General features: G+C 39.0%; 2 protein-coding genes across 3 annotated transcripts in view; both read left to right on the top strand.

Annotated features, from left to right (window-relative positions):
• Positions 1 to 4,171, top strand: part of ppp2r5a (protein phosphatase 2, regulatory subunit B', alpha isoform) — a 30,196-nt gene extending 26,025 nt beyond the window's left edge. Inside the window, exons 11-13 of one of the 2 annotated variants that reach the window (XM_087804940.1) lie at positions 477 to 604; positions 1,243 to 1,344; positions 2,744 to 4,171. In XM_087804940.1, coding sequence (XP_087661066.1) covers positions 477 to 604; positions 1,243 to 1,344; positions 2,744 to 2,972 — 459 coding nt within the window. In that variant the 3' untranslated portion in view covers positions 2,973 to 4,171. The remainder of the gene's footprint in view (positions 1 to 476; positions 605 to 1,242; positions 1,345 to 2,743) is intronic. The other variant, XM_087804941.1, reaches the window with a different exon arrangement.
• Positions 4,172 to 6,469: 2,298 nt separating this feature from the next.
• opn8c (opsin 8, group member c) lies at positions 6,470 to 13,351 on the top strand. Its single transcript, XM_087806371.1, has 4 exons — positions 6,470 to 6,551; positions 9,665 to 9,958; positions 11,038 to 11,369; positions 12,866 to 13,351. Exons 1-4 carry the CDS (start codon positions 6,470 to 6,472, stop codon positions 13,349 to 13,351), a joined length of 1,194 nt encoding a protein of 397 aa, XP_087662497.1.
• Positions 13,352 to 14,800: the final 1,449 nt, after the last annotated feature.

Below are 14,800 nucleotides of genomic sequence, written 5' to 3'. Positions count from 1 at the left end.
GTTATTCAGATAACTATAGCATAAATAACTAAGAAGTTTACCAAACCATCCGTGTAACTCCAAATAACTGAAATCCAATGAAATCTTCATCCTCGGTGTCACTTTTAAACAACTAACTAACTCCGGAGGTAGAAGATGCGGCGCTTCCTCTTCTACGTCGAAATTATCAACACAGGCCTAGAGCGCCCTCTTGTGGTTTAGTGTGAAAATAACATGTGAAATGATATACCGGTAATAATGTGTTAATAATTTCACAAATAAGTCGCTCCAGAGTATAAGTCGCACCCCCGGCCAAACTATGAAAAAAAAACTTATAGTCCGGAAAATACGGTATTTACTTTTCTCCAATATGCTTGGTTGTTCTGTAGCCACACTTTCACGCTTTACATTATTGCACGAGCAGCAAAGTTTTGTTGTAAAGACCACACGACTACTTGGCTTCATGATAAAAGGAACACTGTGTGTCCACATCTCAGGTAGCCGAGCGAGCGCTCTACTTCTGGAACAACGAGTACATCCTGAGCCTCATCGAGGAGAACCTCGACAAGATCCTTCCCATCGTCTTCAGTAGCCTGTACAGGATCTCCAAAGAACACTGGAACCCGTATGTACCCGACAAGAGTGATGGGGATGGTTGACTGTGTTGCATGAGTAACTCAACGAAGACGCACCTTGAAGCGGAAAAAAAAAATCCATGATAATGTTGTTCAGTGGTCCCTCGCCACTAATTGCCGCACACACTCCACTTGTCCATCAAAACGGTGAACTCCCATGGTGCCTTTCTGCTCTATTCATTGACGGCCAATTGGTCGCTACGCACGACAATACTGACTTGTACTCCCACATCCATGTTGCCAGAAACAAGGGGTGACAACTTGATTATGGATTATTTTTAACCTTGTTATTCACACAGAATGGAAGTACAGTTCAGCATTGGGAACAAGACAACATTAAAGGCAAACTTTGCACAGAAGACATGAGGGCTAGTGAAGCTAGTGAAGCTAAATGCTAACCAGGTTATTATTATTATTATTATTTATTTTTTTTTAGAATCCCTTATTAGTCCCGCGAGGGGAAATTCTGGTTCAAACGACAACATGATGATTTCCGTTTCTTGTTGCGCTGCTGTCATTCCAAGACTTCCGAAACCGATCCAGCTCCTTTTCATACTGAATACATTGACCGCAGAAGGCCTTGAATACTTCCCCCTGCCACTGCCTGATGACCTTCTTGCCTCCGCAGGACAATTGTGGCGCTGGTCTACAATGTGCTGAAGACCCTGATGGAGATGAACAGCGCTCTCTTCGACGAACTCACCTCTTCCTATAAAGCTGATAAGCAAAGGTCAGTGTTACATTCAGAGATGGATGGATTTGTTCCATTGATGTCCAGTTGGGTCCAGGGAAAGGGGAAAAAAAAAAACTTTTAATCCAGTTAAATAACACTATACTATACGACAAGCACCTGGCATTTGAATGACAAATTCTCATTTTTAAACAAATAATCATTTACTTGTTTTGTAAAAAATGATGTTGTGATCATTTTATAAATAATTATTTTTAAATTGCACCTGATAACATAAAAAAAAAAAAAATTGAAACTTGCATTTTCTTGTTTAGACTTTTGTTTGTGTTCTCCTTTTGTTGGCTGTTTTTTGGCGTTTTCCCATTACTCTGTCCTTCAAGCACAATACAGTGAAGTAAAAGCCAGAACAAACACTAAACACAAAAAACAAACAAGACAAAGTCCGTCGGAAGGAAGCCGTTGTTTCTTCACCACTCAAATAATTACAGACAATCATTTTACGTCTTTGTCAAACTGAACTCGCCATTATCACGTTCGCTCTAAAACCTCACTTATTGTACACAGTACAGTATAAGCGAAACACGGTACAATTTGCAAAATGCACAAACCCTACAAAAAAAAACAAAAAAAAACACATAGAAATAATTGCCACCAATAGTGGGTCAGAGTGTTCCTCTTCCACGTCACGGTACATTTTTTGGCTTGTGAAATACACGGGTCTATAAAAACAATTTCATTCTTTTTGTAGTTGTGGTTTTCTGGATACATAACAAGTTTACATAATGAAGGGTTGAATTTCGCATTTTAAATTCGATTTTATTTATTATTATTATTTTTAATTAATTAATTAATTTAAAAAAAAAGTTGCGATCAATTATTTGTATTAAATCATTAAATTAATTTTTTTTTTTTTATTAAAAAGTTTAATTTGTTGTTTTTATTTTAAAAATTTAAACAATTTGAATATTTTCCAAATTAATTATTTCTTCTCATTTTGGAATCGTTAAATATGAATGTGTATCTTTAGTAGTTTTTTTTTATTTTTTTAAATTCAATATAGAAATGATTGAATTCAAGTATACAATCAAACCAATCCAATCCTTGAACAACATTTCAAAACATTCAAACATTTAAAATATTAAATCCTACCTTAATAATATTCTGATGGCACAAAATATAGTTTCATACATACTCCTTGTTTAATTTGGTTCCAGATATCTTCTGTTGTTTAAAAAAAATAAAAAAAAAGGTATTATGTCCAGCTGTTACTGCTGGGCTGTAGCCCTTTGAAAACACTTGGTATCATCCGCGAAGATGTTAATTTTTGGTTGAGCATGCCCAATATTAACTGTATATAATCAATAAAGGAGAGGCCCGAGCTCCTGCCTTGAGGAACGCCACTACGCCGAGCTCAATCCACCTTTTCTTTTTCGCGCAGGGAGAAGAAAAAGGAGCAGGAGCGCGAGGAGCTGTGGAGGAAGCTGGATGAGCTGCGGCTCAACAACACCACCCTGGTGGTCAACAACAGCCATGCCCTGCAACACAACAACAATAACAACAACAGTAATAATAATCACAATAATGACAGCTGCGCTAACGAGTCTTCGGCCACGGAAGAAGAGGCGGATATCGCCATGGCGACGGATGCCGAGACGAGTGCCAAATGACATTGGTTGTTCCATGTTAGCAAAACAAATCCCACCTCAGCAGTATGTTAAGATAGATTGAAAACTTAAATATATATATATATATTTTCTGGATGTTACAGTTGATTTGTCTCTCGTATTACGACACACAGGAAGGAGAGGACCGTTGACTTGAATTTAATGTTTCCAACTGCGCTGCACATGGATGTAGTTCATTTTTACTCTCATCGTCATCGCTCAGGTGAAAGCATGATTTCCAGACAGGCAGGAATTTAGGGAGATGTTCCAGAGGAGTTCGTAGACTCAAGGGCTTATCGTGAGCAGCTACTTGAGAGCACGTGGCCAAACTACCGTTCGACAATCGATTAAAAAGAGGCGTTGATCATTTGGTTTTTACTCTCCCTCTGATGCAGGTGTGGGTTATTCTGTTTCATCACGGTTCAACCGCCATCCTCGGCTACTCCGGCTTTTATGGCAAAGACGATAATGAGATTTTTTTTCCCGGCTTCTTCAGACGACGTCGAGTCGAAACAATATTTATTCAGTTGTTGCTACCGTTAGCAGCTTTAGCTTAGCATTCTAAGGTAAGGTAAGGTAAAACTTTATTGATTCCTCAGGAGGTCTCCTTTGTGAAATTGTTTAAATAGTCATTCTGACTCCAAACAGGAATTTACTGCCAAACTGATTGAAACTTTCAAAAGAGTTTTTTCGCTAACCTGCTAACTTTAGCGCTCTCCAATCAAGACAAGTACTCACAGGAACTATAGCGGGAGTATTTTTTTTTTTCATCGTAACAAGCTTTTTCTGGAAAGTAGGCCGACGAAAACGACAGTATTTTTTCAGAGTGAAAAAGAAAATATTTTCTTACGTGTTTTTTTTTTTCAGATGGAATTCCAGGTAGCGAGGGTTTGATTGTATATTTTGTCAGGGGAATTTTATCCGTACAGTGTGGAGAATACTTCAAGGGAAAACACCACTCGCACTGCCAACCGTCTGAATCGAGAAAAAGGAAAAAAAAAAAAAAAAAAAGGTCTGTCGTCACGGCGTGAGAATCGGGGGCTTCTTACTTCCATCTTCTGGTCCACTCTCGTCCGTGAAGTTTGTAACCGTCTCTCTTGATGCCTTTTTCTTCTTCCAACAGCATTCCAATCTATTTGCGTGGGTTTTTGTAATCGCAGTCCCTTCTTTGATCATGAAATAAAAAAATTTGCTTTATCTTCCGACTGAGTCACAGGAGCCGTTATTTCAAGTGCAAATGACTGGCAATGTGTTTAAAAATGTGGAAAAGGAAATTTTTGCCACTAATCTACCATATATATACCATATGAACATACACTTCTGTGTCATGAAGTATAGAAAAACCTGTCATGGTTCAGAAGAACGGTGTACTTTGAAGTAGTTAACCACAGGGAGGGAAATGATTATAGAAAATAAAAGGCTTAAAAAATCTCCCAATGCTTGAAATTGGAAAGCAGAGAGACGTGGAAGAAAAGCCAGCTTGTCTAATTGGCTCCAGCGAGAACAAAGACGCTGAGAACCATTATGACTCTTTGAATCCAAAGTCTCTGGTAAGAGAAACCTCGAGCAGAACCAGACTCGATGTGAACAGCCTCCTGCATTGGGAGAAGAAATGAGCTTCAAATGGACATTCCTTGATATAAAGTGTGTGTTAAATGACCACAAAAACACACCCAGATCTGTACAGTGCTAGCAGCACAGTAGTAGTTTTGTCTAAATTCAGTAAAAGGAAATTTTGGTTTATTAAAGACTTAAATTGTAACTGTTCGCTGATTAAGTTTATCTGGTTCTGTTGACAAACAATAAACAAACAATTGGGTGTCATCAGCATAACAGTCAACAGGTAAACGGTTTCTGATCCAATGGCCTAATGGAAAGTATCAATTCATATCGAATTAAATATAGATTGTGAATATGATCAGTCCAAGAAAAGAACCTTGAGGGACACCATAGCTAAACTTGGTGTGTGTGAATAAAAGGAATGGAAGCACATCCATGCAAAAAAATAAATATTTACTTTTACCATTTCAAATGTTGAAATTTGTTTATATATTTTGAGATTTAATTTGTTTTTATTGAATGATTTAATTCTATATGTTGCACACATAGGCCTTCAGTGGTGCACGTTTGAATGAATCCACCTCTCAATAACTTCTTTAAGGTTCTTTATACAGCACAGGGATCTGACCGTGAACTGTTATAGGTCAATACGACGTTTATCATCAAACGAACATCAGTGCATTATATCATAACATGGTTTCCATGGCCACGACACACACTACGCGCTTCAGCGACAAACACACACACACCAAAGCGACACACACACACACACAAGTACCACTTTTGATCTCAAAGCGCAACATTATTTAGAAAAAAATGAATTTACGTAATTCATGGAGGAAATAAATGAATCCTTTGAAACTCGTGAAAGATTTGTCTCGGAGTTAGCATAACTTTCTTAACAACATCCAGCTTTTATTGAAAAGTCCTTCTTGAAAATGGCTTATATATAAGTATATCCGCGACCATATCAAGCTCTTCAGCCATTGTGTTGGAAAAACAAACGGTTCAATTAACTCAAATCATCGTTTCAGCTCCATGTGACTTGTCTCAGTGCTATCCAATCAGAGGACATGAAAGTGTCACATGTTCAACGTGTCCAGGGTCTTGGAACTTAGCTGCGAGAAGAGTAGCTGCCGAAACGCTGACGTTGATGTGGCCAGCTAGAATCTGATTGGTTAACACAATTCTTTGGCTGCCTTTGATTAGAATGGACAAGAGCCTCTTCTGAAACAACTGAAGGCCTCGGGTAGATTTCCTCTGGCAACACGTGACAGCTCAATATGCAAGCAAGAGGTAAGAAATGAAGAGAAAAGACTTTGAGGAATAATTTAATACATATTTATGAAAAATAAACAATACGAAAAAAAAAATTAAAACTGTATTTTTATTTTTATTTTTTTATTTAAAAAATACATTTATTTTCTGATTAAAGCCTTGCCTGCCCTGACGGCCCGCCACTGCTATATTGGGATCGCAGGGCTTTAGCCGATTTGAATAATTGAATATTACGTTTTTTGAGTAGTTGATTTTTTTTTTTTTTAATCAAATATTTTAATTGTAGAGTTTGATATTCTTATTCCAAAATTTCCCAAAATTATTTTTGGAGCATTTTAAATTCACTATTTACTGGCACTATTATACCGACCTTTAATGTTGAATTTGAAAGGCTGAGACATTCTATTATTTGATTTTGATACAAATTATTAAATTTAATTATCTAATAAACACAATTTGAACATTTCAAAACAGAAATCAAAGTATATAAATTCTTTTTTTTCCCCCTTCAATATTCTAGAGTTTTCTGCCAGCACTGATGATGTTGACGTTGACTTCACCGTTAACCTCAGCCTCTGTGGTTTCCATGGCGACCACATGATTCTGTATAAAGATCGCAAACGGAGGGAGCGAGAGGGAGCAGAAGAACTCGAGCACAACCAATGAAGGTGACCAGCTTGGCGTTCACTTCCAAACTTTCTCCTGCTGCTGACATATGTGTGGCACTGGCCATCCTGTCTGTGGGTGAGTGGAAACATTTTTACAGATGTTTTTAACTTCATGGAGAGCGAAGAGTTAACCAAATGCAGTTAGTAAACACTGCCTACAAAGATACTTTTGTTGATGAAATAAAAAAAAAAATATTGAGATCTTTGCTGCAGCCAAAGCAAGTAATGTTTTTCTCCTTTGTCTTAAAAAAAAGCAGATTTAAATTATATTGTAACTTTGACAAAGAAACAGATGATTTCTATCATTAATAACCATTTGTTTGTTCAGAAAAATAATAATTAATAGAATCTGTGAAATGTCAATAACTAGAATTTTATATTGAGGGTTAAAAAAAAGTCTATTGATGTATAGAAATAAGAAGGTTGGATGTTCAGTTGATAATTATTGTTTCATTAACATTTGTTCTCGTATTTATTTTCTTTTTAAATCTTGCACTGCCACAGTTAAATCTGAATCCATACGGTTTACTTGATGTGAATGTTGGCTCCAGATGTGAGAATCATTTCTTTCTTTAAAAAAATGAAAAAATAAATAATAATGTCTATTTTTACAGCGCCTTGTAAAGCGCTTTGACTGTCACTCATTCCTTCATCCACACACTCACACATCACACACTGATGTGAAGAGGCGGCAGCACAGGAGCAATCAGGGACACCACAAACTAGTTTTTGCAGTACTACTTATATTGTCATACTGTAACAATCAGTAGTAAAATGCAAAGTACATCAGAAATGTTTTTTTTTTCGTTTTTTTATGAAGTGACTCACTAGTGAATGACGGATGAGGACTTTAAACATATTTTTCTGAGGAGTATGCTAAAGGCCAGCAGAGAATCCCTTACGGTGGGCCCCTGAAGCTAGGATGATGGGAGGAGGGCAGATCCTCAGAACTCCTCAGAATAGGAAGAACTCCTCAGAATAGGAATCAGACACAAATGTGTGGGACAAGTCGGTCTGGAGTTCAGGTCAGGATGAGATGTGCAGTCGCGATCGCTCGGAACAACTCTGACGTCATCGGACGTCATCGATGTTTGATCGACATTCCTCTAGCTGCAGAGCATGACGACACATCAGCGCTGCCGTCTGTCCAGACCTCAACGAAAGGTGGTAAGATTTTTTCATTTCCTCTCTTTAATTCGGCTTTTACAACCGAGTTTAACTTCAGTGACAGCTGGTACCCACGTGACCACTGTTCGCTTCAAAAGATCCTGCTCTGCGCGCCTGTCAGTGACGCGGCGTCGTCAGTGACGTCATCGGTGCTGAATGTGGGACTTCTTAATGTTCGCTCCATTACTAATAAATCCTTTATTCTTAATGATCTTTTCACAAGAGTTAATTTGGATTTATTATGTCTTTCTGAGACTTGGCAGAGAGAGGAAGAGTTTATTCATCTGAACGAACTCTGTCCAGTAGGGAGCGCTGTCCTGGGGAAGCCTCGCCTCTCTGGTCGTGGAGGAGGTCTTGCTACTGTTTTTAGGGAGAGTTGTTCTTGCAAAGTGATTCAGACACAGGAATTCACTTCTTTTGAGTCTCAGATGATGTTGGTTGGTTCTACAAGACCTTTCTATTGTGTGTCAATCTACCGCCCGCCTGGTCCTGCGGCGGTGTTCTTGAAAGACTTTAGTGACTTCTTATCTTCCATTATTCAAATGGAATCTGTCCTTATTCTTGGAGACTTTAATCTTCATGTTGATGACGTCACATCTTGTTCTGCTAAAGAACTTTTAACTTTAACTGAAGCCTTTAATTTTGAGCAACATGTTTCTGAACCCACTCATCAAAAAGGCCACATTTTAGACTTAGTTTTTACTCTTGGCCTGAACATTTCTAATGTATCTGTACATGATGTCCATCTGGTGATTGCTCCTGATGATAAGGTTCCAGGGTTGAGTCAGTACTTGGGTGACTTAGGTCAGTCTGTCAAACTGAGCCTGAGAAACCTGGGTGTTGTATTTGATAAAGACATGTCTCTTGTTCGACACTGCAGAAAACTGACCAGAAACTGTTTCCTTCAACTGAGAAAAATCTCTAAACTGGAGCTTATAATCCATGCGTTTGTTTCTTCTCGTCTGGACTATTGTAACAGTTTGTTTTCATGTCTTAACAAGAAGGATCTGTCTCGCCTGCAGTTGATTCAGAACTCTGCAGCGAGAATTCTGACCCGCTCTAGTAGAAGAACTCACATTTCTCCGGTCCTTAAAACTCTTCAAACTGGCTTCCAGTTTCTTTCAGGATCAACTTTAAAATTCTGGTTCTTACTTTCAGAGCTATTCATGGTCAGGCTCCTCCTTACATCACTGATCTGATCCAGCCTTACACCCCAGCTCGGGCTCTGAGGTCTGTGGATCAGAATCTACTTATGGTTCCACGCACACGGCTCAGGACCAGAGGAGAGAAATCTTTTCAGGCTGTTGCTCCTAAGCTTTGGAACAATCTTCCTCTCTCTTTGCGCTTGATGGATCTACTGACTCCTTTAAGAAACATCTTAAGACGTTTCTATTTGTTCAGGCTTTTCCTTGAATTTCTGGAACTCCTGTGTTGTTCTCAGTATTATCTTGATCTTTAAAGTATGTACTTTTTTGAGTATTGTTTTGATTGTGTAAGCGCTTTGTGACCCTGGTCTCGAAAAGCGCTATACAAATAAATATTACTTACTTACTTACTTACTTACTTACTTACAAGTAGACGAAATATAGGAATATATATAGGAATAGGAAGGAAACTATTCACAGGGCTCTGAGTGGAGGGGGCAGAAGAGGGTAGATCTGGGGTCTCTGATGATGCTCCCTGTTCTGGTCCTGATCTTGGTTCCTGGTTTGAGGTTCGCGAAGACGATCCTGGTGCAAAGTTGACCGTATCACCCACTGACCTGTTGGCACAATCGGGGAACTGCAGGTGGTCCGGTCCTCTTGTGGTCCTCAGGTGGTTTAATACCAGTCTTTTCGAAGGACTTCATGAGTACAGCCTCAGGTCTGCAGTCGGTCCTGTGTCGTAGGGTTTATCTCGAGTACTTGTACAGTACAGTTTATAGATGGAGGGGACTTGACTCCTGAAGGATGTGAACCATGGTTTGTTGTTGATAAACGTTCAATACCAGCCAATCAATGGTTGCTCTTCTCTATCCTCCAGTGCTGCTCTCGGTCCTGGGCAATGGCCTGGTCCTGGTGGTCTCCTACCGCAGGAGGAAGAAGATGGTGGGCTCTGAGCTGCTGTGCGTCAACCTGGTGGTGGTGGACTTCCTGTGCTGTATCTGCTTCTACCCGTTCTCCATCGTGTCCTCGTTCCACCACGGCTGGCTGGGAGGGAAGACCACGTGCATCTACTATGGTCTAGGCTGCTACATATTCGGGCTCTGTGGCATGTTCACCATCGCCGCCATCAGCTTCATCCGCTACCTGAAGACCTGCTACGGTCTGATCTATGGTGGGTCTTTAAAATTCAAAACATCATCTGCATATAAAAACATAAAAAGAGACATTAAGGCCATTTTCAGGCTGATAGTTATTTTACATTCCAGCGTCTTTCTACGAATACATTTAAAAAATGTTCTTCTTTGAGCGTTGGTTTGGAAGTATGGAAGTATATTAGTGCCTTCGGAATATTAAGTGGTTGAATCTAGTGTTTAAAATGTTGATCTTTTTTAATTTTTTAAAATTAAAATGTTGTTGTTTTTCAAGCATTGAATTCTTTTTTGAAATAATACATTTAAATGACCCATTAGTGGAAGAAAATTAATTTATTTCTAAATTGAAAGGTTAAATACGTTTTTTTTTTTTTTTTTATAAAACAATTGAATTAAAAATAATCTATTAATTTTAAATTGAATTAAAAATTTCGTACATTTGGATTTTTACATCCCAATTCCAATAATTGAAGAATATATGTTAAATAAAAATTAAATAAATGTAAATTCAATGTATCTTAATATATATATATATATATATATATATATATATATATATATATATATATATATATATATATATATATATATATTCTTCACCCTTTTAAATGAAAAACAAATAAAAAATGTTATAATAGTGCCACTATCATTGGCAATTTGTATATGGAATTTAGAATGTTAGTTTATTTTATTGATGTAATACGAATTTCAAACCGTATCAAAATCCATACCTTTTTGAAAATAAAGGTAATTATGAAAGAATAACAATTCAACCTCTCAGCATAGCAATAACTAAATCCATCTTTATTAAAATATGAAATGCTTGGGGAAGAAAAACTCAATAACCAACCATTCAATATAGAAATATCAAGAGACTATTCAAAAGGTAAATGAGGTTTTCTGTGATGAAGGTTGTGGAACAAAACTTATTCTGTGAGCCGTTTAACCAGTCCTTGGAAAGACAACATGTGCATTTGCACAAGGTTCTCTCTCATTCTTGTCCTTTCACATGATAGATCTTTATTGATCCCCTGATGTAGGAGGTCACTCAAGCGACCTCCTTCTCAGTTCCCTGATCTAGACCATGTTCCTCTCACAGCCACGTGGCTCGAGAAGGCCAACATCCGGCTCCTGTGCTGCCTCATCTGGCTGGTGGCTACGGTCTGGTCCAGCTTGCCTCTCTTCGGCTGGGGCCGCTACGTCCCTGAACCCTACGGCCTGTCCTGCACCGTGGCCTGGACGGGCTTCCACACCTCCTCCAAGGACGCCTTCTACGTCATCTGCTCGTTCGCCGTCTTCACTCTGCTGCCCGTGCTCCTGATCCTGGTGTCGCAGTGTCAGATCCTGTCCAGGGTGTCCCGCTTCTCACACTCGCTGTCGGCCAAAGGGATCCGGAACAACCTGCGACACACAGAGAGGCAACTGTCAAAGGTGAGACCCCTTTAGATTGTCTACAGGTCAGAGATTTGCATAAAATAGTTTCAGTCCGGGAACGAGGTACTGCCAGAGCAGCTACTCAAAAGTATATCATGATGTTTTGGTACAACTTTGGTCAGCTAAAAACCACTCCGTAATATACATTTCCGAGGCATCGTAATATTACTCTCCTTAGTATTAATCCTGAATGCTACATGGTTGTACTCCACGAGGCTCCCCATTATAACTAAACAGGTATCCCTAGTATTACTACATGTGGTTCCATGGTATTACTCCGCGAGGCTCCTTATTATTACTTCAAAGGTATCCCTAATATTACTCCACTTGGCTGCGTGGTATTACTCCGCGAGGCTCCTTATTGTTACTTCACAGCTATCCCTAGTATTACTCCACGTGACTCCGTGGTATTACTCCGCGATGCCCCTCATTATTACTTCACGGGTATCCCTGGTAGTACTCCATGTGGCTCCGTGGTATTACTCCGCGAGGCTCCTTATTGTTACTTCACAGGTATCCCTAGTATTACTCCATGTGGCTCCGTGGTATTACTCCGCCAGGCTCCTTATTGTTACTTCACAGCTATCCCTAGTATTACTCCATTTGGCTCCGTTGTATTACTCCACGAGGCTCCTTATTGTTACTTCACAGCTATCCCTAGTATTACTCCATTTGGCTCCGTTGTATTACTCCACGAGGCTCCTTATTGTTACTTCACAGCTATCCCTAGTATTACTCCATTTGGCTCCGTTGTATTACTCCACAAGGCTCCTTATTGTTACTTCACAGCTATCCCTAGTATTACTCCATTTGGCTCCGTTGTATTACTCCACGAGGCTCCTTATTGTAACTTCACAGGTATCCCTAGTATTACTCCACGTGGCTCCGTGGTATTAATCCGCGAGGCTCCTTATTGTTACTTCACAGGTATCCCTAGTATTACTCCACGTGGTTCCGTGGTATTAATCCGCGAGGCTCCTTATTGTTACTTCACAGGTATCCCTAGTATTACTCCACGTGGCTCCGTGGTATTAATCCGCGAGGCTCCTTATTGTTACTTCACAGGTATCCCTAGTATTACTCCACGTGGTTCCGTGGTTTTAATCCGTGTGGCCCCTCAATATTACTTCACAGGTATCCCTAGTGTTACTCCACGTGGCTCCGTGGTATTAATCCGTGTGGCCCCACAATATTACTTCACATGTATCCCTAGTAGTACTCCACATGGCTACGTATTATTACTCCGTGAGGCCCCTCATTATTACTTCACAGCTATCCCTAGTATTACCCCGTGTGGCTCCTTGTTATTTCTTCACAGGTATCCCTAGTATTACTCCACATGGATCTGTAAAATGCGTTGTAGACCACACAAAACATAATGAGCTTTATATTCCGTTGCACCATTAGTCCGAACAAAAGGGTAACTTCAAAAATTCTACAGTAATAAAAAACATTCAAGCCTTTATTCAACTAATCAAATAATATATTTCCAGATGTTTTTCTGCGTCAGCATGGGTTTCGTGATCGCCTGGGCGCCGTACGCCGTCGTGTCCTTCCTCTACATCTTCTACAAGGAGAAGCACTACATGGCGCCCGAGGGCTTCGTTTTTCCAGCCCTTTTCGCCAAGAGCTCCCACATCTACAACCCCGTCATCTACTTCTACTTCAACAAGAATTTCCAGCGCGAGTTTCGACAGCTGCTCGTGGCGGTCTCCAATCATTTCCGGGGAAACCGCGTCGGCGTTCATTCGGACCTATGCGTTCCAGCTCCACATCCCATTCAGATCCAGCTGCAGGAACTGAACCAGCGTCACCAGCGGAAGATCGATTCCACCACTGATAAAACCAGCACCAAAAACAAAGCCAGAGAAATCCCCATCATTGGTTTGGTCAACTGTCTGGCGTCCGCACCAAAGAAGGTTTCGGTCATTTTGAACAGCAACAAGTCTGCCAACGACATGGCGCCCGTGTCCATATGATCGTCTGCTCATCATCGTTGACGGAAACTTGTTCGAGGAGAAACATCCTTAGACACAGAGTTCACTGTTGGGAGGAAACTTGAGTGTTCGCACCAAACTGTAAAGACAAGACAAACCATTGGAAATGATGATGTAGTTACTATGTCATGCCTGTAGGTGGCTCATGCAACAGTTTTAAACACTCAAATATTAAAGTGCTAGGAATCTGTTCATTTTTAAGGTCATAGGCAAAAATGTATGATCATATGATGGTCGCGAATGGAGATCTATCTATCTATCTATCTATCTATCTATCTATCTATCTATCTATCTATCTATCGATCTATCGATCTATCGATCTATCGATCTATCTATCTATCTATCTATCTATCTATCTATCTATCTATCTATCTATCTATCTATCTATCTATATATCTATCTATCTATCTATCTATCTATCTATCTATCTATCTATCTATCTATCTATCTATCTATCTATCTATCTATCTATCTATCTATCTATCCATCCATCTATCATTTGGAGGAAGAAAATGGAGCTCCATTTAATACAGTATTATGAACATACATTTCTGACTGTAATTTCAAAAATGAAATTGCTCCGAAAATAACCCAAAGTGGACATGATTCTGAGAGTAAAATGAGTTTTAATATCACTTCAGCCTGAACTCGGCAGGAAGATGTGGTTCCTGATGACGAGGTAAGGCTGTTATTTCAAGTTGGATTTAACTACAAATTGAAAAGTGATGGACTCAGGATTAAGCTCCATAGAAGGAATCATCTGTACAGGCTTGAATTATATTTTTCTTTCATCAAGAGTTAAAAATAAAATGTTTCCAAAAATGAAGATTGTGTTTGTGATTCAATTATATTGAAGTGCCAATTAATTTACACCTTATAGGAGAAGACAAATACTGGATCCCAGCGAGTCACGAGCATCGAGCTTTGGAGACATTGTTAAGAGAGAACGTCCTTTCAATAGGCAGAAATCTCAAGCAGAACCAGACTTAAAAAGTGAACCCAATGCAAAACTGTAAAATGTTGCAGTTATTTCAGTGGGCTTATCTATGTCTAACTATAACAGAGCATCACGTAACTAAAACGTTGAATTAAACACAAAGATAAAACCTTCTTTTTTTTCTTTTTTTTTATTAAAATGTAATTATTTTCTCAAATAATTGAATTCAATAACGTCTCTTTTTCTCTTTTTTAAATAATTCACTTAAGAGAACTGAATATTTTCTAAATTATTATTATTTTCTTTACACATTGTTTGATATTCCAAATGCTAGTAGTAGTAAAATTCAACATTTTTCATTCATAGCCATTTAAATTTAATATAAAAATGTACAATAATAATAGTATAACAGTAACACCACACAACACCAAACGGGTTCCGAGCTACTTGAACAAACTCTCAACCACTAATACTGACACTATTATACCAATTAT

The sequence above is a fragment of the Callionymus lyra genome, chromosome 13, assembly GCF_982586985.1.
Source record: "Callionymus lyra chromosome 13, fCalLyr1.hap1.1, whole genome shotgun sequence".
NCBI classification, from domain to species: domain Eukaryota; kingdom Metazoa; phylum Chordata; class Actinopteri; order Syngnathiformes; family Callionymidae; genus Callionymus; species Callionymus lyra.
The sequence above is the reverse complement of the archived record's forward strand: the minus strand, read 5'-3'. Positions and strand labels throughout refer to the sequence as shown.